At 39.6% G+C, this 26,723-nt stretch overlaps 1 protein-coding gene across 6 annotated transcripts in view; it reads right to left on the minus strand.

Annotated features, from left to right (window-relative positions):
• The window catches only part of Dlg2 (discs large MAGUK scaffold protein 2), an 857,262-nt gene that overhangs the window by 44,006 nt on the left and 786,533 nt on the right, over positions 1-26,723 (minus strand). For all 6 annotated transcript variants that reach the window (XM_059271442.1, XM_059271434.1, XM_059271427.1 and 3 more), the window contains one exon: positions 18,273-18,348. In XM_059271442.1, coding sequence (XP_059127425.1) covers positions 18,273-18,348 — 76 coding nt within the window. The remainder of the gene's footprint in view (positions 1-18,272; positions 18,349-26,723) is intronic.

Below are 26,723 nucleotides of genomic sequence, written 5' to 3' on the forward strand. Positions count from 1 at the left end.
GTTGGTGAGGGGCTCTCTCCGTTTTTCTACAGAATCACACTCAGTTCAGAAAATCTCTTATCACTAACTCAGGGGACTTGGAGTTTTAGTCTTGGAGGAGAATTCTGCAGCTGACAGAAGAGTTGCACAATCTATTCTAAAAGTCTGGGCACAACTGTCTACTTACTGTGATGTGACACGAAGCTCTAAGTAACAAGAATAGGATTAAAGGTAAATAGGTGAGAGCTTATTTCTGGGACTTCTCCACCCTCTGAAGATTTAAAATAGGAAGGTCAGTGTGGGCGGGGCTGCACCGAAGTGCTGCTCCAGGCAGACACCTGCTGATGGAGCTGAGAGAACCCAGCTGAGCATTGTACAATGAAGCAAGGAGAACATCAGAGGGGATTTAACCACACACAGAACAAGCAACCACAGAGGGGCCTGAACTTTGATGACTGAGTCTCTGAATCCTTCAGCAACTGCAGCAGGCCAGCCTCTGTCCTAGGAGCTTTGTAAATGACCCGGAGACCCAGCAGTGACCTTGCAGTGGCAAAGGTATATGTTAAGTATACCATATATTAAATATACATTCACCTTAGAAAACCATGCATGAGAGAACTAAGCCTTCCCTGCCACTCACAGGTCCAATCCCAAAGTCACTTTGACATAGCAACCCCAACAAAGACATATGAAGACAACTGAGTCTTCTAAATATCACAAATCACAACTGATTTTGAATTTTGTTATGGTATACAAATGCTACATACATATATGAACTGATTTTAAATTTATAGGTAAGAGCTATAAGCATTTTGGTATTTATACTGAAATTTACATGTGCTTGGCTGACATAATCACAACAAGATACAGTTAATATTAGAGGGAGGGGGACTCTTGAAAAAATGGTTTTCTTTAAGAGAGGCCTGATGTAGTCCAAGCCTCATGGGGTTGTTGTGAGAATTTAATGAGAAAAATCCTTATTCTTACCAAAATGCTTGCCTTATAAGTTATCCTTAGTAAATATCAGTTGCATTCTTATTACATTTCAGGAACACTACTCAGGGTGGAATTCTTTGACTGCCAAGTGTGGACCTTGCCTCTATTACTGAGAAGAGGACAATAGTTCACTTAGATTTGGGGGTCACTGGGTCTGGGGAACACTTTTCCTTTAACAAAGTAATTATGTCAGTGAGGAGCAGTCATAGCTCTGAATGTTTTCCTAATTGCAACTGAGCTTCTTCTCACTTCTCTCTGCTGCATGCTTGCCAGTTAGGAAGGAGGTAATCCTCATGAATGAAGAGCGACTGGGTTACACACACTGAATGCTCCACATTCATTAAAGTGTTACTTCTTTGTGGGAACTGAGAACAAACCAGTTAAAGAGAGGAATGGTTCACCTTAGAGACTTTTCGAGAAAAAACATTCACATGCCCCCCACCCCAAAAAAAACCCATTCATGAAGTTGTGAAAGCATCAAAGGCAGGTGGCACCTCTTGCTTCTTTTCCTTCTAGAGGGCTGTGACTTACACCGACAAGGCTTGTGATGAGCTGGACAGCAGTCACCCTAAGTTCCCAACTTTGTCAATGATGGAAACCACATAATTCTCATGGTTAACTAAGGGGATGCTCCCCATTGCTACCCGTGTATACTAATTGCCCTTGGTGAACAGAAACATAGTTATTTCTACCTTTCACCCTGCTGGAAAAGAACTTCAAGAACACAGTACAGGATGAATCACAACCCGGAGTCATGATGCACTTTTATAGTTTGGTATCTCAGCTCTTGACAGTAGCTCTGTGGGGTTATAGAGTTGTGATCAGTAGGTACATAGATAGGAAATTAAGAGTAAGTTATACACGATCGTTTTGATTTGATTCTATATTATGACTCTGTAGGTTAGCAAAGCTCACCTTCAAAAAAGCAAATTTACCCATTTACACATTGCATTTTGTGCAAAAGTGACTTGCATGTCTGATGGGATTGCTGGGGCCCCAGGACTAGGTTTGCTAACTGCCCCAAAGCAGCTGATCACATGTTGAGAGTGGCAACTTCAAAGGAAACCTAAACTTTCCCCAGACAGTTTGGTGTTTGCTAAGAGCAAATGCAAAGTATTCTGACCTAGAATAGTACTAGGCCTTAAAAACTACTATTATGTAAATAAAATGGTAAGCTAAATAAATATTCCTATGCCTTTGAACAGCCGCACCTGGCTGTGTGACTGCAAATAGGTCATTCATTCCTCCAACCCTGCCTTCTCATCTGTGAAATGGATAAAGAACCATTTTTTTTTTTGCAGGGTTTATTTTCTAGTATCCAGAAAGAAATTTTAACCTTGGAGGAAAAGTAGATTTATCACAACCATCTTGCTAGTCAAACACCGGTTTCAATGTCTTAAAGTTTATTTTGCAAAAAAATTGTATTTATTCTGCTCTGGGCTGGCATTCAGTGGTTATTTTGGTATCTTGTATAGGTAACAAAAGTGCATAGCATTACCTAACACCAATGTGTGTTTTGAATGTAAATGGCCCCATAGGTTCATAGGGATTGGCACTATTAGGAGGCATGGCCTTGTTGGAGGAAATATGATACTGGAGGTGGGCTTTGAGGTTTCAAATGCTCAAGCCAGGCCCTTTCTCTTTGAACTGCCTGCTGATCTAAATGTAGAACTCTTGGCTACCTCTCTATCACTATGTCTGCCTATACACCGCCATGCTTCCTGTCATGATGATAATGGATTAAACCTTTGAACTATAAACCAGCCTCAATTAAATGTTTTTCTTTTTAAGAGTTGCTCTGGTCATGCTGTCTCTTTACAGCAATAAAACCCTGAGACAACTAGTGACTTTGATTGGCACTATAATAAGGCATACGTATGGTTGATGCCTGTCTGAGGCTTGGCCTTAAAGTAAACACACAACTTGAATTTCTAATGTGGGTTCTGCCCGGTCATTCTCTCTTCATTGTTATCCCAGTGGGCATAATTACTTTGCATGGCTTACTTCTTATCCTTTTCTTTACTTTCAACATGTTCAGAGATGACATGTTTCACAATCTGCTCAACATCTTTGCCACCCATGGCCTCCCCTCAATTGCCATGATGTGGCTGCTATTACTTTTTGCATGAGTTATTCCAGTGTCATCCTCCCAGCATCTTAGTCCTGGGGTCATTCCTGGTACCCAACCTCTACCCACATCAAAAGGCAATTTCTCTTTGCACAAAGTATCAGTAGTTCTTTTGTCTGAATAATGTGGATGGGCTGGCCCCCGAAGGCTTAGGGAAATCTTCTCAGGCTCCATATGGGAACACTCAATACCCTTTAGCACTGGACCTCAGGCTACATTTACATACTCCCTCCCCTCATGGCCTCCTGTGTGTTCCAGGCAGATGAATCCTTACTGGTTACCAGACAGCCTCCTCTTCCCATCCCTTTGCTTCTGCTGTTTGCCAGATGTGAAAACACACCGACTCTACAGCTGTTGAAATCTTGCTCATTCCTCCTCAGCTCAGCTAAACTATTACTTCCTTGGAACATTTTGTTAATTGCTCTCACTCAGAGAGGCCCCTTCCCCCTAAGATTCTTCATGTCTGAGGACATATTTTTCACCTTGTACTACAGTGGTGTCCATGTCTTTTCAGGGAAGTTCTGGGATGGCAGAGTTGGGCCTTTTTCAATGACAAGAGCAGTATTTTGTACAGAGAGAAACTTCAAAAGCTGCTTATTGAAATGAAAGGTAATTACATACAGATCAAGAGAACACCTTTCTAAAGGCAACAATAAATTGGTCATTTCTCCTTCATAGGCGATGTTAAAACATATATGTACCATGCCTGTCTAGTGTACCTGACTTTTCTCCCCAAATACCATTCTTTATTCTTACACTACTTGATGATTAACTAATCGTGTGTGTGGTGCATGCACACGAGTGTATTTGTACATGCCCGTTTGTCCAGGTGGAGGCCAGAGCAGGACACTGAGTGTCTTCCTCTATTGCTATTTGTATTATCACCTTGAGATAGCGTGTCCCACTGAACCACAAGTTTGCACTGTGGACTAGACTGGCTGACCAGTGAGATCCTGGTGTCCATCTGTCTTCCACCTTCCCCTCTGCAAAAAAACCTGGGGATTACAGGCACACTTGGCTTTTTTTTTGGTGGGTGCTGAGGATTCAAATTCAGGTCTTATTCAGAGTAGGTACTCTTATTAGTTGAGCCAGGTCCCTAGCCCTCACATTATTTAATTCAGTAATTATTGGTATACTATCCACATACTGGAATGGCCCAATATAAGATTGCCCCCACCATGGTTAATAGATCTCCACTCCCCCTTTATTAGGAACATACTGGAAGAAGCTATTCTTGAAACATTTTTCAGATATTACATATCTGTAATTAAAAACAACAAACCACTTTCTACCAACATAAAAAAAGGTGCAGTTTAAAAACAGAACCAACACAACAACAGCAAAACAGGCAAGATTTGGGCTTGGGAGATGGGTCAGAGTGTAGAGCTCTGCCAAAAGGGATGATCTGAATTTGACCCCTAGGACTCACCCACATGCTGGAAGGAGAGGCACGCCCCCTAACGTGGTCCTCTGACAGCTACGAGTATGTCATAGCACGCACACAACACAAATAAATAAATTAAAATGCAATACGAGGGCAATCTGTACTATTTTTACTTGTGGGGACTCTGTCATTGCTGGGATGAGGAAGCTGTATGACTGGACAGTCACTTTTGACTCTCTTCTCTTTGGACCAGTGTTCAAGCTCTCAGATGGATAAAATTTTGACAAAGGGAAACCCTTGAGATCCAGAGGATGGCTCCAGGCCTTCTGCCACAAGTCAGATTACAGAAAGCCCCGCAGTGAATCAGAACTTATGCATGAATAACTCTCAAAGTAGAACTGGGTTTGAGCCAAGTTTTCTGAATAATACTTCATACTGTGAATTAGTAGCAGAAAGAAATTTTAACAATGGCTTGTGTTCTCATCTGAAGAAACTACACTTGTTATTCATATAACCACAAATTATGCTTCTATTTATATTATTTTAGTGTTAGCACCACTAATTGAATGGGTAGAATGAGCTAATAACATCTAGAATTAGCCCACACATAAGAATGCTTTAAATGATCAATTATTTCTCTCTCACAAGATCATGTTATTGTGTAGGGCCTTGCTAATGCTCCCTGCTAGCTCTATGAGTTTGGCAAGTTCTGTCTTCTTTGTTTTCTCATCTGTGAAATGGGCACATTAACCATGTTTAACTCACAGAATTGTTGTAAGCAGCAAACAATGCTTATTTGTAATTTGTAGAAGGGTGAGGAGTGGAATTCAGTAGTAAAGATCTTACTTATGAGCACGGCCTTGCGCTTGATCTTTGAGTAAAAGAGAAAACAAATACTCTCTATAAAAAAAAAAGGGCAGTTAACAGATGTCCAGAATAATGGACACAATAACCATAATGCAGTGGTTTTCTAGCATACTAACTATAGACCAAGTGTTTTCCATAATTTCCTACCAGTAGTTACATAGCATGGCAGAGACTCAGTCAGATTTCAGATATGTAGCCAACAACATGGTTTATGAGTGAGGGCAAGTGGCTAATTACTACACCCACTCTCTATTATCCTGCCCACAACAGTTAGCATGTGGGAAGTTCATCTCTCCCTAGCCACGACATCTGAAAGTACATGGTCAAAACTAGACCTCGTACGAAAAGTATAGGGCAAAGTTTAGGCAACCTCCCTTTCCTCTCCATCTGTGTAAAGGGGCATAAAGCTTATGGAGTGGAGTGCTGCTAAGAATTTGGTAGCTGTAGTTTTCATTTGTAGGGTGTGTGTGAGATGTATGTGTATGTGTAAGGGTGGGAAAGAGGTAGATTAATACCTCTAGGAACATAACACATTATCTCTTTTAATATGATTAATTAGCTATTATCTCTTTTAATATGATTAATTAGCTATGTCATGACAATGAAAGATATTGTTCACTTTGGTATTTTCTTGAAAGGGTAGATTAATGAACCTACTTTTAAAGAACAACAACTTGTTTAGAATTGTTTTATATTGCTATGGATTTTAGTTTATTGATACAAGTTTAAACTTAATTTTGTTACACTGTATGTATATTTCTACTCTTGTTTAAGGTATTATGTTTGTATAGCTCATTTAAAATTGTAATGGATAATTAAGAAATACAGATTAATAATTAGTCTTCTATGATAGTCAAACTTATAGTCATGTTAAGTTTTCTAGGTATGTATAGATATAATTCAGTTAGGTAAGTAATCTTCAAACACTTCAAAGACCTATAGAATATGGCATTTAAAATGTTTTAAAAAATTCAGACTTTCTGGGCAGTGAAACATGTCTGCTCCCGGCAACACCGATTTACTTCAGAGAGGAGGATGGGCACCGAAGACACTCTATCTGGAGTTTATATTCTTCTACGTAAAAATAGCCATTTGGGCAAGAAATTGTTCTTGCCTGGACTGCTTGATCTACTGGATAAGCAGGATCCATAGTAAGGTGACCACTGAACTTTGCTTGGCAAAACGGTCCTTCAGGTTCCTGCTTCTCATAGGAAACTGCCAAACATTCTACAAGACACAGAAGTAACTGAGAGACTCTAGGCCTGTGGGCTGAAGACAGATGCCCAACTTTACAGAGGAACTTTGGATGACTGTTCAGGCTGCCAGCTGTCTCTATCTACTCTCGCAAGACTCCTGAAAGTTGCTTGCATCCTTCTCCTGTTTCTCAGGTAATATTATATCTTTCTGAGGTCTTTGATGTAGTTGAAGACTAGATAGTTACAATTTCCTTAGTTATGATAAAAGATAAGTTAGATATAAAACAGACTCACAAATAAAGGATAGGATATCTTCTTTAATTTTACCAAATACGAATAGACTAGATATTATAACTATAATTCTTGCTTGATAATTGTTTTGTTATATGTAATTTTACTATGTTAAAGTTAAAACTTTCCTTTTTGAAAAAAAAAGAAAAGGGGAAGTGCTGTGTATATCTGTATGCTGTGAATGTGTTGCTCTAATCGGTTAATAAATAAAGTGCTGATTGGCTGGTAGCTAGGTAGGAAGTATAGGTGGGACAAAGAGAGAGAATAATTCTGGGAAGTGGAAGGCTGAGTCAGGAGACGCTGCCAGCTGCCTCCATGAGAAGCAAGGTGTAAAGTATTGGTAAGCCACAAGACACATGGCAACTTATAGATTAATAGAAATGGGTTAATTTAAGATATAAGAACTAGATAGCAAGAAGCCTGAGCCATTAGGCCAAACAGTTTAAATAATATAAGCGTTTGTGTGTTTATTTGGGTCTGAGTGGCTGCAGGCCCGGATGGGACTGGAGATAACTCCAGCTACACTTTCTACTACACCTGTGTGCCTCATATGTCATTATGCCCAGTGGGGTCTCTGAGGAACTTGTTGAAATACAGTATTGAACCACCATCCCCAGAGAACTTGATTCTATGGTCCCATTTCCAGAGCTGAGTCTAGGGATCTTCATTTTTTAATAGAAGCCTTAGCTAATTCCATGGGCACTTCAGGTTGCTTTACTGCCCCTAACCAACTAGTAGATACTTTGTGATTATTTTTCTCTTATCATAGCCTTTCTGTGGCCCTAGGTCTGGCCTTCTCTTCTCCATTTCCCCTTGCATCACTGGAATGAACTCCTGGTCTCTTTTGGTTATTTATTCCTCATTATGGTACAGATTGCTAAGTCTCAAATTCTATCAAAACCCTCCACAGGCTTGTCCTGGCCTTCAAGGTTTGGTTCCTAAGTTCTCCTTTGCCTTCTCTCTGACAGCCCAGTCTTGTGCTGAAATAACATTAAGAATCTTTGGCTTTTGTAGACACACAGGCCCACATCCTATCTTACACATTGGCATTTCTGCCTATACCATTCTTTTGCACCTGCTTACATTTTGCTGCTCTCCTGATGTTCATCTTGGCCAGTCTTTCTTCAGAGCTCCAAAAGAGGTTAGTGTTGCTGGACTGAGTTCAAATAGTGCCCTGTGCTCACCTCTCACCCAGTGCTTATTGGATTCTATTTGTTGCTTTTGCACATTTGTATCTACACAAAAAGTTTTGCGATTCCAAAGGTGGGAGCTGTGTCTTATTGATGGTGTGCTTTTATTCCCTAAAGCACTACCTGGCTCTTGGTATAGTTTCAAGATCTATCTGTTAAACTGAAAGGCTTAAAAATTCCCTGAGAATCAACATGAAAAGGAATACAGCACAATTAACAAATGGATCTATGATATTTTAATTTAGCCAACTCTAGCCAACATGAATAAAAGCTCCAGCTTAATCAAGCCAATGAATTTGAAACATTATTTTTTTTTCACAATTTTTGAATTTGTTTTCTTTTTTTTCAGGATGAAGTTGACCAAATGAATTCAAGTGTCAACATACATAAATACAAAAAAGGGGTGAAAAATATAATTAAGGTTGAGAATGGATGAGAGCTACACAACTGAAATATATTATAAAATATGCATTGTGTGTGTGTGTGTGTGTGTGTGTGTGTGTGTGTGTGTGTCTATGCACGTGTGCAGTGGATAGAATTTTTCAATTAAATGTTATACCACATTTGGAATATAAGGTTTTAGATTAATTTGGTATTTCAATAGCAATATTTTTTTTTTGGATCCAAGAAGGAGATCTAGAGAACAATACATATGCAGAAAAATACATTAGAAACATGACTTACTCTTCATGCTATTCCACTGAGCTGCTGGGCTGCCTGCAGGCTGTGCGTGAGTTCCAGTTTTCCAGATTCTGCAAACTGCCATCCATGCTAGGGTGGGGTTCCAGTGATGTATCTCCCTTTGAGTCATTTCTGCTCCTTTATGTCACCCTTTACTCACAGTCCTGTAAGTCACTTCAATAAAACTCATTGGTTCAACAAGTTGGGCTTTGGTGGTGTCCTTACTTTGTCTGTTGTTGGTTTCCTATTGGGGGAGTAGATACTTGTTCCCATCTCCTCAGGAATAGTGTCACAGAACCATCTCTGAGAACCACCTAGAGAAGCCATTATCACTTTTTTATCAGTGTGCTTCTTGGGAAGGTCTCAGTGGACGGAGGAGCTTGAGTTTTAGAAAAATGTGAATATCATGTTCTAAAAGAGTGTGAGTTAGCAACATCACTCAGGCTAGACCAGCGATGCTGGAGAACTTCCTCTTTGCACTTCTGTAAAATGGTGTAAGTCTGGTTAATATATATATTATATCTGGGAAAGAACAGAAGGAGAGAGACTAGAGCCAGGAAAACCAATCAGGAAGCTTCTACAGGGTATAGGATAGGAAAGCAATGATGAACAACTGAAGGAGGCTTTTTCTGAATGTTTTAACTTCTAGGAAAAAGATTACCTTCCTTCCTGAATACCCATGAGGTAGTATGACCCACGGCTTTCCTTTCATTCCCCCTATCTGGATCTCTAGTTCATCTTAGTAACATTTGGGGTTTTTATAACTGGCTCCTCTATCTACAGATTGGCTCCATGTGGATCTATTTTTGCAAGGGTATGGGAGGGGGCAGTCATAATTCATCTCTCAAAGTGTTATTTAAAACCTGTGACAAAAATCAATTCCCTTAACTCACACGGGTAAAACCCATTTTGCTAACAGAACCATCAAATTGCTTTTTTGATAAATGGTACAACAGCTGGCTCTGCTACCAGCAACCCTGGGGTACATGAGAAGTTCCAAGAATCAATGCAGTAGAACAGTTTCTCAATGCTGACCTCAGTGTGATTCAGGGACACTGCTGTCACAAGGTCCTTTGTTACATCATTCTGCCTGTTCCTTCTTCCTCACTTAGCAATCTGGTCTTACAAGGCTTTGCAAAAGGTAACTATTATTAGGAGGGCAGGTTTCCACAGATGATAACCCTCTCCTGATTATTTTTTACAAGTAATTCCAAATTTCCTTTGCTATTGCTTTTAGTTCAGATTTTTGGAGTTCCATACCCAGAATACTGCAGCTTTCTCCAACTCCTTCTGCCATCCATCTCCCACCTGCCCTCACGGTTGGCAGGTAAATGCCTCTTAAAGCCCTCTGTGGATGTTCCTTTCCCATTATGTAAGCACAGTGCACCAAGGAGTCAGTATGTGTCATGAAGACAATATGTTAGGTGCCGAGGCATTAATACACACAGGTTTAGATCTTTGCCTTGAAGACCTCATAGCACAGTCAAGTATAGACTGTAATACAGATATACTTGGCACAAGCTCAGGAAAAACTGTGAGGTCTGCTTTGGTCACAGCCCCCATAATTCTTCCTTTTGTACAGGATAAAGTACAAGCTTTTGAGAAGATTGAAGTCATCAGAACTATCTTTTCACTTCTGAGTCCTTGTATTCCCCTTAATAAAGTGTCCCTTGCAGTGAAGCTACTGTGCTTTATTTCTTGCCTGGCCGGTGGCCTACTCCTGCTTGCCTCCCATGTCTTATAAATTTTACCAATCCTTTTAAGGCTGGCAATTCAAATCCTCTGGGTTTTTAAGCCAGAATTTCCTTTTCCTTTGTCCTTAAGAGTTAGATCTCTGGTCCTCTTGGGTTATGGTGCTATGACTTCCTTCCTGTAAAGACTGAATCTTTCCCCAGAACACCTGCTTCTCCACGTCAGCTATTAGGGTATTGACTTACTTCTCTGTATTCTTCCACACTGTCTATGCATCTGATGACTGACAGAACATGTTAACCAATACTTGTGCCCTCATTTTATGCTTCCAAGGCCACTGTAGCAGAAGTACATAGCGCTTAGCTCACTTAGAAAATATGTACATCAAAGAGGAAAAATAGCTTCCTTCTTTCTAGATTTAAATTTCTGCTTCAGTTAGTTTTTGACAACGCTAAACTGAACTCAATTTGCTTCTTCATTTTTCTTACTGTGTAAGTGTGACATGTCTCAATAGGCAAGAGATATTACTACATGCTGTAGTAAACAGATAATGCGCTTTGGAATCAGTCAGGCATGAGTTAGATTTATTTTTCTAAAACTCAGTTTAAGTCTACACAGAAGTAAATGATTTCCCTTGGAGTTTGGTGGTGGTGTTTAAAAATGTATGGAAACTGGATTTTTACAACTTATACTCCAACTACTTTGTTTGTATGTGTATGTACGTTCATGTTTGTATGCAAGTGTGTTCACCTGTGGTAACCAGAGGTCAGCTCACTTGTCCATTTTTATACACTCCAAGATTCCCAGCCCAGGGAAGGATGCCACCTATAGTAGACAGGATTCTCCACCTTGGTTAAACACCAAGATTTCTGAAACAGAAATCCTTCTTTGTCTTTATGTAAAAATGGTGTAAGACCAGTTATTACACTGCAAGCTGGCACTCACTCTGACCTGAAGTTTGCCTTGTAGGCTAGACTGCTTGAGTACTGGGGAATCTACTTGGCTCTGCCTCTCAAGTGCTGGGATTACAAACACTGCTATCATGCCCAGCTTTTAACATGGATTCTGGGATCAAACCCTGATCTTCTTGTTGATGTAGCAACCACTCTACTGACTGAATTATCTCCCCAGCTCCCTACACTTTTAATAGCACCCATCTGTCCTGTTCCTTATGTCCCCAAAGGAATAAAACCAGAACTGGCTACTATTTCCATTCTACTTTACACTTTAGGAAAGGTTTATGATGCAAACAGGACATTCTGCACAGACATATTTATTGCACATTGCTGACACACATTCAGTAAGGATAAAGGCACTTCTTTACATCCTCTCCTGCATGCATTCCTCTTCTTTAATCATAAGCGTTTAGAAATTCATAAGAACAACAAACTTTAACATATAATTATTGATTCTGTTCCATTCAGTGCAGCTTGTCCTTGAAATTGATGCATTTTGAAAGACTGCTCAACAAGTAACAGAATGACGGGCTAGCTGTAAGTAATGAAAAACGTTCCAAGAACGATGAAAGAAATTAAGGGGTGGCATTTACGTGAAGTTTACATTAAAGAACAGTTTGAATGAAACTCAAAAGGAACTTTACAGACATCCCCAGGAGGACTCAGCTACATCGAGACTGGGGTACTGGGATGGCTCTCAAAAAGGCTCATCCTAACAGATGACTATTTGCAGCATAGTGGTCAAGGTGGGTTGGAATTATCCATGCTACCACTCCAGCAGCCCAGTTCTCTGTACATTCAGACACAGAATTAGGAAGGGTGGCACAAGAAGAAAACCTGTTCGTTCTCTCAGAGGTCATAACTCCAAGTTCCATGTGAACTTCCACATGAAACTTCTCATCTTCTCTGTCATCCCAGCTGCCACCATAACCTCCATGGTCTACTGTCCCTGACTCACTCAATTTTTCTTTAAGTCAACTGTCATGTTTATGCTTTTGCCTGTATGCATTACAATCTCCTAATCAAACGCCAAGATCCTGTTCAAACACCACCTCCTCTTTTAATCCTGCTTTCTCTGTGATGGTTAATATTAATTATCAACTTGACATGATAAAAAATCAGCTAGGAGACAATCCTCTAGGCACACCTGTGGGGGATTATTTATACTAGGATAGCCTTTGGGCATGCCTGTGAGGGATTATCTGAATTAAACTAAATTAGTTAAGATGGGGGAACCTGCCCACAGCAGGTGTCCCTACTCAGTGGGCTGGGACCCTGAAGTGGAAGGAAATTGGAAAGTGAGCTGAGCCCCAGCATCAATCTTGCTCTGCTTCCTGAAAACAGACTGAATGTGACCAGCCACCTCAAGCTCCTGCCATCATAGACCATTGCTGGAACTGTGACTCCAAAGAAGTCTTCCCTTCCTTAAGCTGCTTTTGTCTGGGTATTTTATCACAGCAACAGGAACATTAATCAAGACGTTTACCCAGAAACAAACAACATAGCAATGGAAAAGACGGGTTGTTAAAATGACCAGAATTTAAACCTGACTCTTGTACCTAACCCCACTAGGCAGTCTTGTGGAGGCCAAGTCTACTGATTTTTTTTTTTAAAGGTTTAGCTATTTATTATAAGTGCCAGAGATGGTTGAGAGCCACCATGTGGTTGCTGGGAGTTGAACTCAGGACCTCTGGAAGAACAGTCAGTGCTCTTAACCACTGAGCCATCTCTCCAGCCCTGTCTACTGATTTTTAAAGAGAAAACTACAGTTCTCAAAAGTCATGTCCGATTCCTGTGATGCTGTACTGTTATTTTCTTGACTCTAATTGTCTTTGTAAACTCAATGAAAGATCTTGCCCTTTGAATTTGTCAGTTGCTTCACAAGGTGCCTTATACAACACCTCAGGCTTTGTAGCATTCAATGTTATTTTAAGCAGTAGCCAGTTTTGGAAAAGTGACTTGAGTAGCGACAGGCCAATTAAAGTGTAAATTCTTTTATGAAGTGTTTTTTGCGCACTCCCAGACCTATGATTCTGGAGACTCACAGCTTGTACATTCTAGTCAGGCTCTTCATAGGCTACCCACCCCATTGATACTGTTTGATTCTAAGATTCTCCTACTGCAGTAACTGTGACGTTCACCCCAAGCTGCTCAGGACACTTTAGTGCTCTGTAAATGTCAGTTAAGGATAAGGGTATTCAGGATACCCTTTTCCTTTTCTCATTCCAAAACGTTTTCCTCTTCAGTGTAATGTTGAATTTATCTTGCCTTCCTATTGAGGACCTTTCTATATTGACTTATTTTTGTAGTTCCTGTCTTTAGCTCAAAGTAAGTCGCATTTTCTATCCCAACTTTCTGAACTCTCCATTAGCTGGAAACTTGCCCTCTCTCCAGCACTCTCTCCCTCCCCTTATCTGCCCTCTGCTCCATGTTTGGATAAAAAGTTTCCCCATTTATTTATTGTTCTCATGGAGATTCAGAAAAAAATGCTTTTATTACTAATAAATTCCTGAGCAAAGCTTATGGAGAATTTTTGATGAAAGCTACTCTAAAAATCATTGAATTTAGAGCTTGTCAATAGAGAACCCTTCCCAAGGTTGTACCTGAGATGACTAATCAGTAGTACTTTTTATTCTGTTGAGCTTCTATATGCCTTTAGAATCCTTTTCAACATGAAACTGTAGTGGTATTTACTCTGCCCATGCTATAGGACCCAAAGGAGGCAGTGCTTCCTGTCTTTGTATTTGATCTCTTAAATGGAAAGGGAGAAGGGTCACATGCCCCTTATCCCTGTTCCTGCCTAGGAGGTGGGTTCGTTCCAGTCAGATCAGAGGATGACTTCAACTGTCTACCCCTTTCTGTATTCATGAGTGTATTTCCTCAATTTATATCTTTCTAAATCCCTATTACCCATTAGATAGACTTTCATGGATGGATCATAATATGAAACTATAGATAAAAAGTGCTAATACCTGTTTATAAACAAAATGAAACTTGCCATCCCTTACAGAAGTCTAATCTTTATTTTGGTTGTAAGGTTCAAGGCATTGGTGAGTTGGTAAACTGAAACCAGAAAATAGGCCATTGCTTTCCTGACTTTCAGTTTTAGGATTTGCTTCCCTTCTTCCTCTTCCTCTTCTTCTTCCTCTTCCTTCTCCCCTCCTCCTCCTCCTCCTCCCCCTCCTCCTCCCCCTCCCCCTCCTCCTCCTTCTTCTCCTTCTTCTTCTAATAGCTCATTTGAGTCCCGGAGTTTACATTTTATTTATCAGCTAATAGTGTTTAACAACTACAGTTAAGAAGGGTACGGTGGTTTGAACAAGGATGGCCCCTATAGGTTCACATTATTTGCATGCTAAGTCCCACTCGATGAACTGTTTGGAAGAGTTAGGAGGGGTATCCTTGTTAGAGTAGTAGATGTGTCCTTGTTGGAGGAGTATGTCATAGGTGGTGAGCTTTGAGGTTTCAAAAGCCCATGCTAGGCCCAGTACTCTGTCTTTCTCTCTCTGCTGGCTGCCTGTGAATCAGGCAGAATATGGCTCTCAGCTACTGCTCCAGCACTATTCCCGTCAGCTTGCCACCATGATGATAATGCACCGACCTTCTGAAAGTGTAAGCAAGGCCCCAATTAAATGCTTTCTTTTATAAGACTTGCAGGTCACGGTGTCCCTTCACAGCGAAAGGACAGCTACTGAGACTGAAAGATATACCATGAACTTCTGGGGAGAAGGGTCTATGTTACACTTTGTATAGTGCACTAGTCAACAGTCTGTATCTCACACAGGCAGGTATTCAATTGAAATTCTCTGGCATGTAACATCTGTAGGCATGAAATAAGTACAACATTTATTATTAAGTTCACACCAGGAATCAATAAAATTTTCTACTTTTTTGAAGATAGAGAGATGGCTTAGCCGCTGAGAGCATTGGCTCCTTTTCCGGAGGATCTGGGTTCAATTCCCAGGTGCCCACATGGCAGCTCACTACTGTCTGTAACTCCAGTTCCAGGGAATCTGATACCCTCACACAGACATACATGTGAGCAAAACACCAATGCACATACAGTAAAAAATGAAGAAATCATTAGAAACTTTTCTACCATTTTGTGTTGAAGTAGGGCTTATTTTAAAGGACTCTATACCATGACGTCACAGACCTCCTTTTTTAAGAATGACACCATATGTACAGACAAATTTCTATTTCACTTAAATTTTTAGGGCAAATTAAAATGCTATGTCACTGACTAGGTGTTTCAATGATACTTCTATTTAATATACAAAGGGCAATATTGTGGTTTGGGTAACAAAAGCCTTGGCAAATGATCTACTTTGCCTATTTTCATAGTGATATCTATTGACCTTAACTTGTGATGTTTTATTTTCCCCCCATCCACCCACAAGCCACAATTGTTAGGGAAGAAAGTAAAGCAAAGAATGTGAAGAGAAAAGGAATGGGCTGTAAAAGGCGGAAGATGCATTTCCTACCGCAGCACAAGACATTATATGGCCTCTTTGAGAACTCTAGTTTTAAAAGACAGTGGAGTCACAGCCAATGTCATATTGAGTGGTAAAAAACTAAACTCCTTTCTGTGAGATCAAGAGTAAGATGAGGAGAGCTGCCTTGACTCTCCTCTCCTTTGATATGTCTATCATTGTGTTAGAGGTTTTGGCCATGGGGATTAAGAAAGAAAAGGAAATAAATGTCATCCACATTGAAGTGGAAAAAAGAAAAACTCTCTTTTTACATATGGTGTATCTTCTATATAAGAAATTTTGAGAAATTCACTAAAACCATAAAAACTAAGATATAGGTTTATAGAGGTTATAGGATATAAGATGTACATGAAATGATAAATATATTTCTATACATTTGCTATAAATACTCTTAAATGAAATTAAACAATTAATTTACATGCAAAGAAATACAACTGGAACCTTGTGCCTCTCCATGAACAAAACTAACTCAATATTGGTTAACACCCTAACATAAGAGTTGCAACTGTAACCTTCTTACAAGAAAGTATGACATAAATCTTCATGACCTTGGATTAGGTAATGTTTCTTAGACACTGCATTAAAAAGTAACAAAAGAAAAATAAATTAGAATTAATCAAAATAAAAACCTTTGTCATCTCAATGAACACTGTCAAGAGAATAGGAAGAGAACAGAAAACAAATGAGAAGAAAAAGCATTAGGAAAACATTTATCTGAAAATTAATTTAAAGACAAGAGCACAGAGCTAGGGAGACTGTTCAGTGGTCAATCAAAGTGCTGGCCACCAAAGCAAGAAGACTGGAACCCAGATTTTCAGAACCCATGTAGATGCTGGCTGGGTGTGGTTGCCTGCCTGCAATTCCAGCCTCAGAAGGCAGAAATGGGATCCCCAGATCAAGCTGGCCAGCAAGAATACTGGGATTGGTGAGTTTTAGATTTGATTGAAAGATACTGCCTCAAAAGTGAAAGAACAATGGAAGAAGATTCCTGACATTAACTAGTCACAGTCGCCTATCTACATATACACCATGCCCCCCCCCATATTCACAAACAGACATATGAATAAGTGAAAAGTTTTACAACAATCCCCAGAGTATATTTAGAGACTGTATAACCCAGTAATAATAACAGCAGGAAAACGCCAATTTAAAAATATACCGAATCTGAGTACACAGCTCTTAGAAAAGTTATCAATAAGTGCATAAAAAGAAGCTCACCAGCTCCACTGATTAGGGCAATACAAATCAAACTCACAATAACACATGGCTTCATACCAACCAAGACAGCCATAATTGTAAAAGACACATAATAAGTATTGTTCAGCACATGAAGAAATCATAACATAATACAGTCTTGATAGGAATGTAAAGTTTTGCAGCCACTGTATAAAACCACATGACAGTTCCTAAAATGTGTAAAATAGAGCCATCATATTGCTGAAGGGATCAGCAATTTTATTGCACTATATAATCATTGAAAATAAAAATATTTCCACATGAAAATCTTAATACAAATATTCATGGTAGTATTATCCACTGTAGCTAAAAACTGGAAATACCACAAATGTCTGTCATCTGATGAATGGATATGCTAAATGTGGTATGTCCATTCAATAGAAATTTATATGGCAATAAAAGAAACGAAGTACTTATTTATTCATGCAACAGTGTAAATGCAACATAAAAATATTGCAGTGTGAATTAACAGTCACTAAAGAGCATATCCCATTTACATGAAGTATTTGGGGCAGATCTATAAAGACACAAAGTGCGTTATTGACTGTGTTTCGGTGGGGGAAGGGAGGCTGAGGAATGGGAGAGGATTGCTAACCTCTACAGGATTTCTTCATGGAGTGATGGAATTTCCCAAACTGATTGTGGTGACAGCTGCCCAACTCTAAATTTAGTGGGAAAGTTATATGTTTGAATTATATGCCATTAAAGCCATGACTAAGAGGAGATGTACACATGAGTGTTAATTTTGGTAGGATTTTGTTGTTAATTCTCTCCTATGTCTGTCACAACAATCTGCACATTCACTTAACTGATCCATGTATGTATTTCTATGGCTATAGTCTTAAGTGTATAATGTGTGTCAAACTAGATACATTTTCAGTTGAGTAGATACTGTCAATGAAATGTGACCCTTTAGAACAGTCAAAGAAAACACCTAAACTGTATTTTATCATCTTCAGTATCGTCAACACATCACTTTTGTTATCACTGGCTATGTCCCCAGTAGTTAACATATTTATAATAGACCCACTTTATCAGAAATGACATTACTTTTAGCAATACATTTATGACAGTGTTCTTTGTCTACTGGTGCTGTTATTTCTTTGCTATTAAAAGCCTGAATGTTGATTATCACTAAATCTACAGTAACCGAGAGAACTTAATGTTTCCATCAATTTGTACCTACCCCTTTCGAATCAATCACACCAGGTTTTGCATTGAACTTCACTGTCTTCAATCGGGCACGCTCCTTTCTTTCCACCCTAATGAAAATAAAACACAGTTGAGTGGCAAGGCATTTATGATTAAGTTCCTTATTAAGTAAAGAGGACTGCTTCCTCATCCCTACAACTCAAACAAAACATGGTCTGGAATGCTTTGTTTCCTTGGGAAAGGATTTAAAAAAAAAAAAAAAAAACCTTGGTAAAAATTGTCTAAACGTCTATGTCCCTGGAAATTTTTGCCTTATATGCACTGACAGCCCTACAGATAAAAATTATTGAAATGCTTATGAATCAACCAGAATATATTTCAGGAAATCATAGCCCAGGAAAACTAATATCTAGAGTGGAACAAACAAGCCCCCGTCCCCTACTCTCCTATTAAACAAACAAGCCCCTCCTCTTCCCTCCTACTCTCCTATTAATGAGCAGTAATATACAGTTAGCTTCACTTGGCAATCAATATTTTACATGTAGCCTAGAATGTTCCTTCATGGAGTCTCATGTCCTTCTGTCATTTCTGCAGCATCATTATCTTACCTGCCACTAAATGAACACTTGCCGTGTTATTAACTAAGGACATAGGAATAAGGAAAAAGAAACATTTAAAGCATAATTGTAATGGCATTCATCATGATATGCTCTTAGCAAGAACAGAGCTGGACAAACGTTCCTAACAGTGTCATTGTGGGGAGAAGAAAGGGGTGGCCAGTGTTGCTGTGGTTCTCTGAAGGACTGTGCCATGGGGTCCATACAAGATGAGGTGAGGCTGGGTGAAGCTGGAGAGTTCCATAGGATGTTGGGGGTCAGGTGTGCTGGCACATGTCTGAAACCTACCACTTAGGAGGTAGAGACAACAGGACAATGAGTTCAAGGTCAACATCAGATATATGAGTTCAAGGATAGCCTGATTGACCTATATGAAACCAAAAAAAGTTTAAAAAAAAAAGATATGGCTGGGGAGATAGCTCAGTTGATAAAGTCTTTGCTTATGACAAGGACCTGAGTTTGAATCCAGGTAAAAAGCAAGGTATGGGGTAGGGGATGAATTTATAATCCTAGAAGAGACAGAGTTGGGGGATTTTTAGGGCAAGCTGGCTAGTTACTTCAGCCTGTTTTGTGAATTCCAGGCCAAAAAGAGTCCTTGTCTTTAAAAAGGGGAGGGGCATAAGAAATGACACCCATGGGTTTATGTGTACATGCATCCATACATGTGTATCCACATGCACATGAAGGAACATGAACTCCTTTTTCTCTCCCATTGAGCCACTCAGGGGCTTGGGTACTAGTAACAAGGCATAAATGAGGAAGGTAGTATAATCAAATGAGGGTTTTAAAGATTTATTTTTATTTATGTGTATATGTATGTGTGTGCATGTAGTTATGCTTGTGTGTATGCAGGCCTTGTAGAAGCTGGAAGAGGGTATTGGGTCTCCTGGAGTTGGAATTCCAGGCATTTGTGTGATGTGGTACTGAGCCCTGAACTCTGGTCCTCTGTGAAAGCAGCAAACATCCTTAACCACTGAGTCTTCTCTCTAGCCCTTCAAACTAGTATCTTAGGAAAAGGATCCTGGTGCAGTGGAAAAGAATTCTGGAAGGGAAGGAAAAAGGGAAGATTGGGGTATGTTCAGGAGCTGTTGCCATAACCCAGGCAATATCAATAAAGGATAGGAAAGGATAATTAGGAGATGAGAGAAAGGGCTTCAGAAATAGCAGAAAAATGCAATTTGATTTGTTCCTGTTTGAAGCTAAAGTTACAAAAGAGGGATCTACATATTTCCTTGACTTTTCCAAGTCTCTACAATAAAACATTGTTCTTATTTCCTGCTAGCCACAACAGTGCTGACTTTTATCTCTATGTAAGTTACACCTTGTCCTTCTTTAAAACATTTTATATTGAATATACAAGGTTGTATAGTTGTCTGGTCCAAGTGCATGTAACACTCAGTAGAATATTATAGCAGGTTTTCAGTAGATGATCATTATACAAAAATACCATTTGGAAGGCTGCTGTAACAAATGAGTTTGTTTCAATTTGGCTAGCTTTAATTTCATTTTTTTTTTTCTTTCTGGGGAAAGAAAAGAGCAAGTGAAAGAAAAATAATCCTGAATCTATAGACACTTAATGGTTTATGAAGTCTAAGCTATTCATAGCTCTGTAATTAACAGCAGGCTACTTCCTAACTGAGAGCTCTTTTGTGTTTCCAATGGAAACACTGAGGATCTGGGTTTCTATAGTTACAGAATGAAGTTTCAGAATACATTCATTTCAGTGGCAGAGTAGAATATTTGAGTGGAAAGAGATGAACAAAACCTTTCACATCTAACATTAGATATTAAAGCAATATATTCCATGGAGAGAACCTTGTGTTGAGAATCTCTCCTTGCATCTACCCAACACATAACAGTTGGGAGGAGAGCAAGAAAGGCTTGGGATAAACTGCCAAGTAGAAGTAGTTCATGGACAAGAGGCCTGCTCAGAGCTCTGCCAGCTAGTCTGTCTCCCCTCTGAGTTTAAGCTCAAATGGTAATTCTTATTCACCTCTTCCGATTTTCCTAAGCTGTTGTTAGAGCCTTTCATTTTATTCTGGCTCCTTTGCATTAATTTGGCTAATGATGGGAACCACTGATTCATCCCACTGTCAAAATGACTGCAGCATGTGGAGAATACACGGTTATTTGAGCAGAGAATTCGAATAGGTTTTGCATAAAACCACAGAAGCCACAAGCATACATGGCACAGGCTCAGTGCAGTATTCTGACCTAAGAATTATTTGGGCAGAGCAGTCCATATTTTCTAACATATTTCTGAGGTCATTCTTTCACTATTATTAAGTGACCTTATTAGGCCAGTTGAAGTGGGGTCATCAGGTAAATCTTTGTTTACAAAGAATATAGTCAGACTCATATAAGTGCACACACACTTACCTATCAATCACTATGGTTTGTTAATATCTTTAAATTGGAAATAGATTTTTCATATAATATATTCTATTCTAATTATGGTTTCCCCTCTCCCAAGTTCTCCCAGGTCCTCTCCACTTCCCCACTCTCCCAAATCTACATTTTTCTTTCTCTTTCTCATAATAAAATAAAAAAATAGAACAAAACAAACAAACAGAAACCCTTAACATAGGTAAAAGAAAAAGAAGAAAATGGTAGGTTATTACGGAGACATTGCTTGTGTTCACTCGTGAAGGAGACTGGAATATCTTGGTTCTTATTTGGGTGGGAAGTATTGTGAATGATGGAAATATAAATGACAGCTGAACTTTTAATATACAACTCCTAATGGTTCTCTTTCTTTCTTTCTTTTTTTTTTTTTTTTTTTTTTTTTTTTTTTTTTTTTTTTTTTTTTTTTTTGGTTTTTCGAGACAGCGTTTCTCTGTGTAGCTTTGCGCCTTTCCTGGAACTCACTTGGTAGCCCAGGCTGGCCTCGAACTCACGGAGATCCACCTGGCTCTGCCTCCCGAGTGCTGGGATTAAAGGCGTGCGCCACCACCGCCCGGCCGGTTCTCTTTCTTATTTGTATCATCTTGCTTGTTCCCTCGATAACCCAGTAACACAGGTCTTGTCAACCCCATTTTGTGGCTGTCAAAGCTGAGACTTGATGCAAGATAGACTAGGAGGTGATGGGAACAGTTTGAACTTGCTCCCGCTAACAGCTGACACCAGTGCCTGTCCATAGCCATGCTTTGGGGGAAAAAGAACTCAAACAGCTGTCTTGCCTACTTCACTCATTGGAAATTCAACGAACACGAGGGTTTGGATGCATGATGCATAGTTAGAAAGCCAATATTTAGCCATTAGAGGCTTGGGCTGAATTTCCCCACAAATGCTACGTTCCACTCCTCCCATTTCCCTTGTCCAAATGTTCTGACAAGACTCAAACATTTAACCAGTGAGGGAGCAACATATCAGGACAGGCTGCCCTCCAAGTTCAGAATAAATTTGCTTTAGTCACTGATATTGGTTTATCTAAATGCTCCTTTACTAGCCTTGCCTGGCACACAATGAGCTGGTCTCTCTTCAGCACAGCGACACTGCACTTATCCATCACAAAGAATTGCCTCCTTTGGCGTTCTGCAGACCTCTCTCCTTGGTGGAAACGGCTGCAGGTTACTCTAGCTTCCTCACCTCAGCTCCCTATATTCTCCCAGTTCTTCCTGGGATAAAGTGACTTGCTTATCCCCCAAAACAAGAGCTAAGGCTGAGAAATAGGGCTTTCAACAATGCAAAGTTCTTTTCTTTTTGGCATTAAATGCTTAAGATCTGAAAACTGGGAAATAGTCTTCATTTGAGTGTACATCAAGTATTGAAAGCCATGCTCAGCACTTTACCTAATTTATCTGTTACCTATACTATGATAATATGGAAGTGGGCACATAGTACATGTGAATCTTTGCTGAATGAAAGGATGAATGATGTCTCTGGCAGGCTATTAGTTCTTGACCTGTCTGTGAAAATTCAGGCTAAAGGACTTGAAATGGCTTGTCAAGAAAGTAGTGTTTCCTATTAAAAGCTCATCATTTCACTATCTTTCCTATCAGCAAGAGTCTAGGTTAGGGGCTGGAGAGATGGCTCAATAGTTAAGAGCACTGGCTGCTCTCCCTGAGGACCCCTAGCCACAGAGCATCTCACAAATGTCCATAACTCCAGTCCCGGGGGCCTTTGTGGGCAACAGGCACACACAGACATACAGTCAAAACACACATACACATAGCATTACCTTTCCTAGTTATGTTATTCCTTTGGCCAAAAGATACATTAAAGCTCCAAGGCCTTTGCTTAAGGAAGTGGTAGACTTGTATGCACAGAGCCAACAGCAGTGAAAACAGTTGGATTCACACTTTGATTCAACCAATTAGTTGGGTTGATTAAGCAGACATAATCCTCTTCACCTAGTCTTGTTGCTGACCAAAGTAGTAGAAACATGAACCGGAGGGCAAAGCTTGAGCAATCCATTCGGATACCTAGCGTCTCTGTTTAGCACCAAATGACTGTGCTTCAACAAGTCCTCTGCCCTTCCTCCAACTCCCATCTGGTATTTTCAGATTCCAGCCAAGCTTAACTGATTGCAGCACCGGACAGGGGAAACATGATCTGTTCCTGGGGGTTCCTATGCCTTGGTTCCTTAGGCCCTAATCAAGAGGAAACTGAAATACCATCCACATGAGTAGATGCTATGAGGTACAGGTTGAGTAAGCTTTTAATTAGTGTTAGATACAGGCTGTATTCAATAATAAATGAATGGCCACGTGGATTCACGTGGATTCCTGGTTTGGCCACTCATAACCTATGTGACATCAGCAAACAGAGTCTCCATGTTAAGAGCCCAGACACTGAAGTCACACCCAGGCTTGAGTTCTCCCTGGCCTCTACTTCTGGAATCTTGGACTTAGAGCAGGCATTCAGCCTTTTAGGGTGGCTTTTCATCTTGGCCAACTTTGAATAGTAAAGAGATTGCAGAGAGTTACAGCAGAGGCTAAACAAGACCATATAAGGAGAAAGTTTAGCAGAGTTTGATGTAGTTAGAGCTCAGTGTGTAAGGCTATTAAGATGCTATGCTGAGTGTCACTAAAGCTACTTGCAACACCAGTCTCTATGTCCTCACCTTCTGAAAGGGAGGCAACACACACTTTAGGTGCTTACAACCACTGCCAATGTTGCCAGGTAAGCCAGAGGCATGGACTTGTTTCTAAGGGCATTCCCCATTGCGGGCTTGTAATAGTTGAATGTGAAATGTTTTCACATGTGTTGGAATGCTTGTTTCCCACTTGGTGGTGCTATTTTGGAAGGTTGTGGGATCATTCAGAGATGGCGCCTTGCTCCAGAAGAAGGGCTGCAGGGGTGGGGCTCAGGGCCTATGATGCAGATGTAGTCTTAGCCAGGGTTCTGTGTCCACTTTTTTATTCTACGAAGATGTACCTGGCACTTGCCTCATATTCCCATAACCATGGAGTCCCGCTGCCATGTGATCATCACTGTCATGGACTATGCCCTCCTAAACTGTGAGCCAAGATCAACCTCTCCTCCTGTACATTGTCCATGATAAGTATTGTGCTAGAAGAATGAGAAAAATAAGTAATAAATGGCCCAAGGCTGAAGCTCTCTGTAGGGCTGAGGAGAGCCTAAATCTTTACAGTTGCTCACAGAGGTATATGAAAAATGTATGTTCAAATCCTGGCTTAGCCCCCCTTGCTATTACTGTGACTCTGCCAGGATTCCTGGGTTCTCTGAATTCTATTTCTACAACTTAAAAGTACCCTTGATACAGTGGGAAGCCATTTAATCATGCTACCAGAAAGAATTGGGCCCATTAACTGGCAAGTTACTTTACTTCTCAGACTTCCGGCTTCTCTTTGAGAAAATTAAACTGAAATCATATATTTGAAAGCATCTGGCATGATGCATAGCATTATTAATTAATGTTTGCACCAAAACCTATGTTGAAATTTAATCAACATGGTGTGGTCTTAATGAGTGGAGCAGGTAGAACATTCAAGGAATGATTGTGTTATGAATATTCTGCTCTCACAAATGCTTAATCCATTTATGAACTGAAACACTGCTGAACTGACAGGGTATTGTGAGAGTGGGCTTGTTATAAAAGCCAATGGGGGTCGAACTTTATGGGATACCCTGTAAGGTCTTAGGATTTTTAGAGGCCTCATAAGTAAAACATTCAACAGATGTGGCCATTCAAGCTTGTGCTATCACACCTCCAGAAACATGAGCTAAATAAACCTGTATACTTTATAACTAAGACAGTCAACTGTATTGGGTTATATAAACAACAAAGACTATAACATATGGTCATAGCTATAATGAAAAGGAATCCGTCCTTCAGTCTATTGCCTTTTTTCATCTCTTGGTATCTTTACAATGGAGTCCTTATTGCTTTAGTTATGGGGTAGCTGACAATGATATATGCTGGTCTTGTGAATGATGAGATCTGGGCAGTATTTCTACAACACACATGGTATTCCTGGCACATAGACATACCTGAAGCAATGCTAACTGAATTGAATTGTATCAGTTCTTATCACTGTACCTTAATGAGGCAAGGCCATCTGAGTTAAGATGTTATAGTCTAAATTCAGATCTCAGCTCTGCCACTTACTACATGGGCGATCTCAGGCAGACTAATAGCTTCTTTGTACTGCATCTCTTTCATTTGTACGAAGGGCATAAAAACGGTATCCCATCTGAGGAGTTGTAATGAGACTTAAACATGTTAAGAACCACAAAGGGCTTAATGCCAGGTCTAACATGCCCTGAGAGTACTTTATACATACATTTATTCATTATGTAAAAGAAGGGGCGACTGATAACATTCATATTATTTGCCTTCGAGTTGCATTGGATGATTAGAGCCATCAGAAGAGAGACACTGTTGTCAAGGGTAAAGTCATGCACTGCTGCTGTCCATGCCAATTATCTCCACATTCCTACACAAGCTCAGGAAGCAGGTGAAAAATGAGTTAATAACTTGAAACAACTACTGATTGAATACATTTATTTAGATTTTAGAAACTATTTTAGTTTTATTTTTTCATAATGTACACGTTAGAGGATATATACACATGAGTGTAGGTGCTTGGGAAGAAGAGAGACATCAGATTGTCCTGGAACTGGAGTAAATGGGTGGTCGGTCATGAGCCACCTATTGTGGGTGCTGGGAACAGAATACCAAACTGGATCCTCTACTAGAGTAGTACATTCTCAACATTTGGATTTTAATGGCATAAAAATTAATATATAAGGACTTTTTAAGAGGTAGGATTATCTGTGATTTTTACTTTTCTCCTTATATTTTTCTAAAATTATTTTTATATAGTGAGACAACACTTGTTTTATAACACATAAAATACATTTTTTGACAAAATTAAAATCCTAAGAAAATATTCATAATATAAATTTTATAATAAAATAAATACAAATATTTTTTACTTTGTATAAAATATATCTGCAGCCAAGTAATGCTGGTGCATGTCTTTAATCTCAGCATTTGGGAGGCAAAGGTAGATGGATCTTGGTGAGTTCAAGGCCAACCTGGTCTACAAAGCAAGTTCCAGGACAGCCACAGCTAAAGCACAGAGAAATCTTGTCATGAAAAACCAAATAAACAAACAAACAAACAAACAAACAAACAAACAAATCTGCAAGGTAGGCTATCTGTATGCAAAAGAATGTAAATAAATATGAACGCAGTAGCACTTGAACAAACTACTTCTTCAGGCTAGCAGTTGTATTGCTGTTAAGATGATTTCTTTAAAGTAAAAAAGATGGCTACTTTCAAAATATGAAAAAGCCAATTTAAGGATGATCACCAGCAAGTGGAAATTTGTTTCAGAGAGGGCAATTTTCTTTGAGAGAAATGATGAGCACTTGGCTGAATGAATGACTATTGACAT

This window comes from Peromyscus eremicus, chromosome 1 (assembly GCF_949786415.1).
Source record: "Peromyscus eremicus chromosome 1, PerEre_H2_v1, whole genome shotgun sequence".
Taxonomy (NCBI): Eukaryota; Metazoa; Chordata; class Mammalia; order Rodentia; family Cricetidae; genus Peromyscus; species Peromyscus eremicus.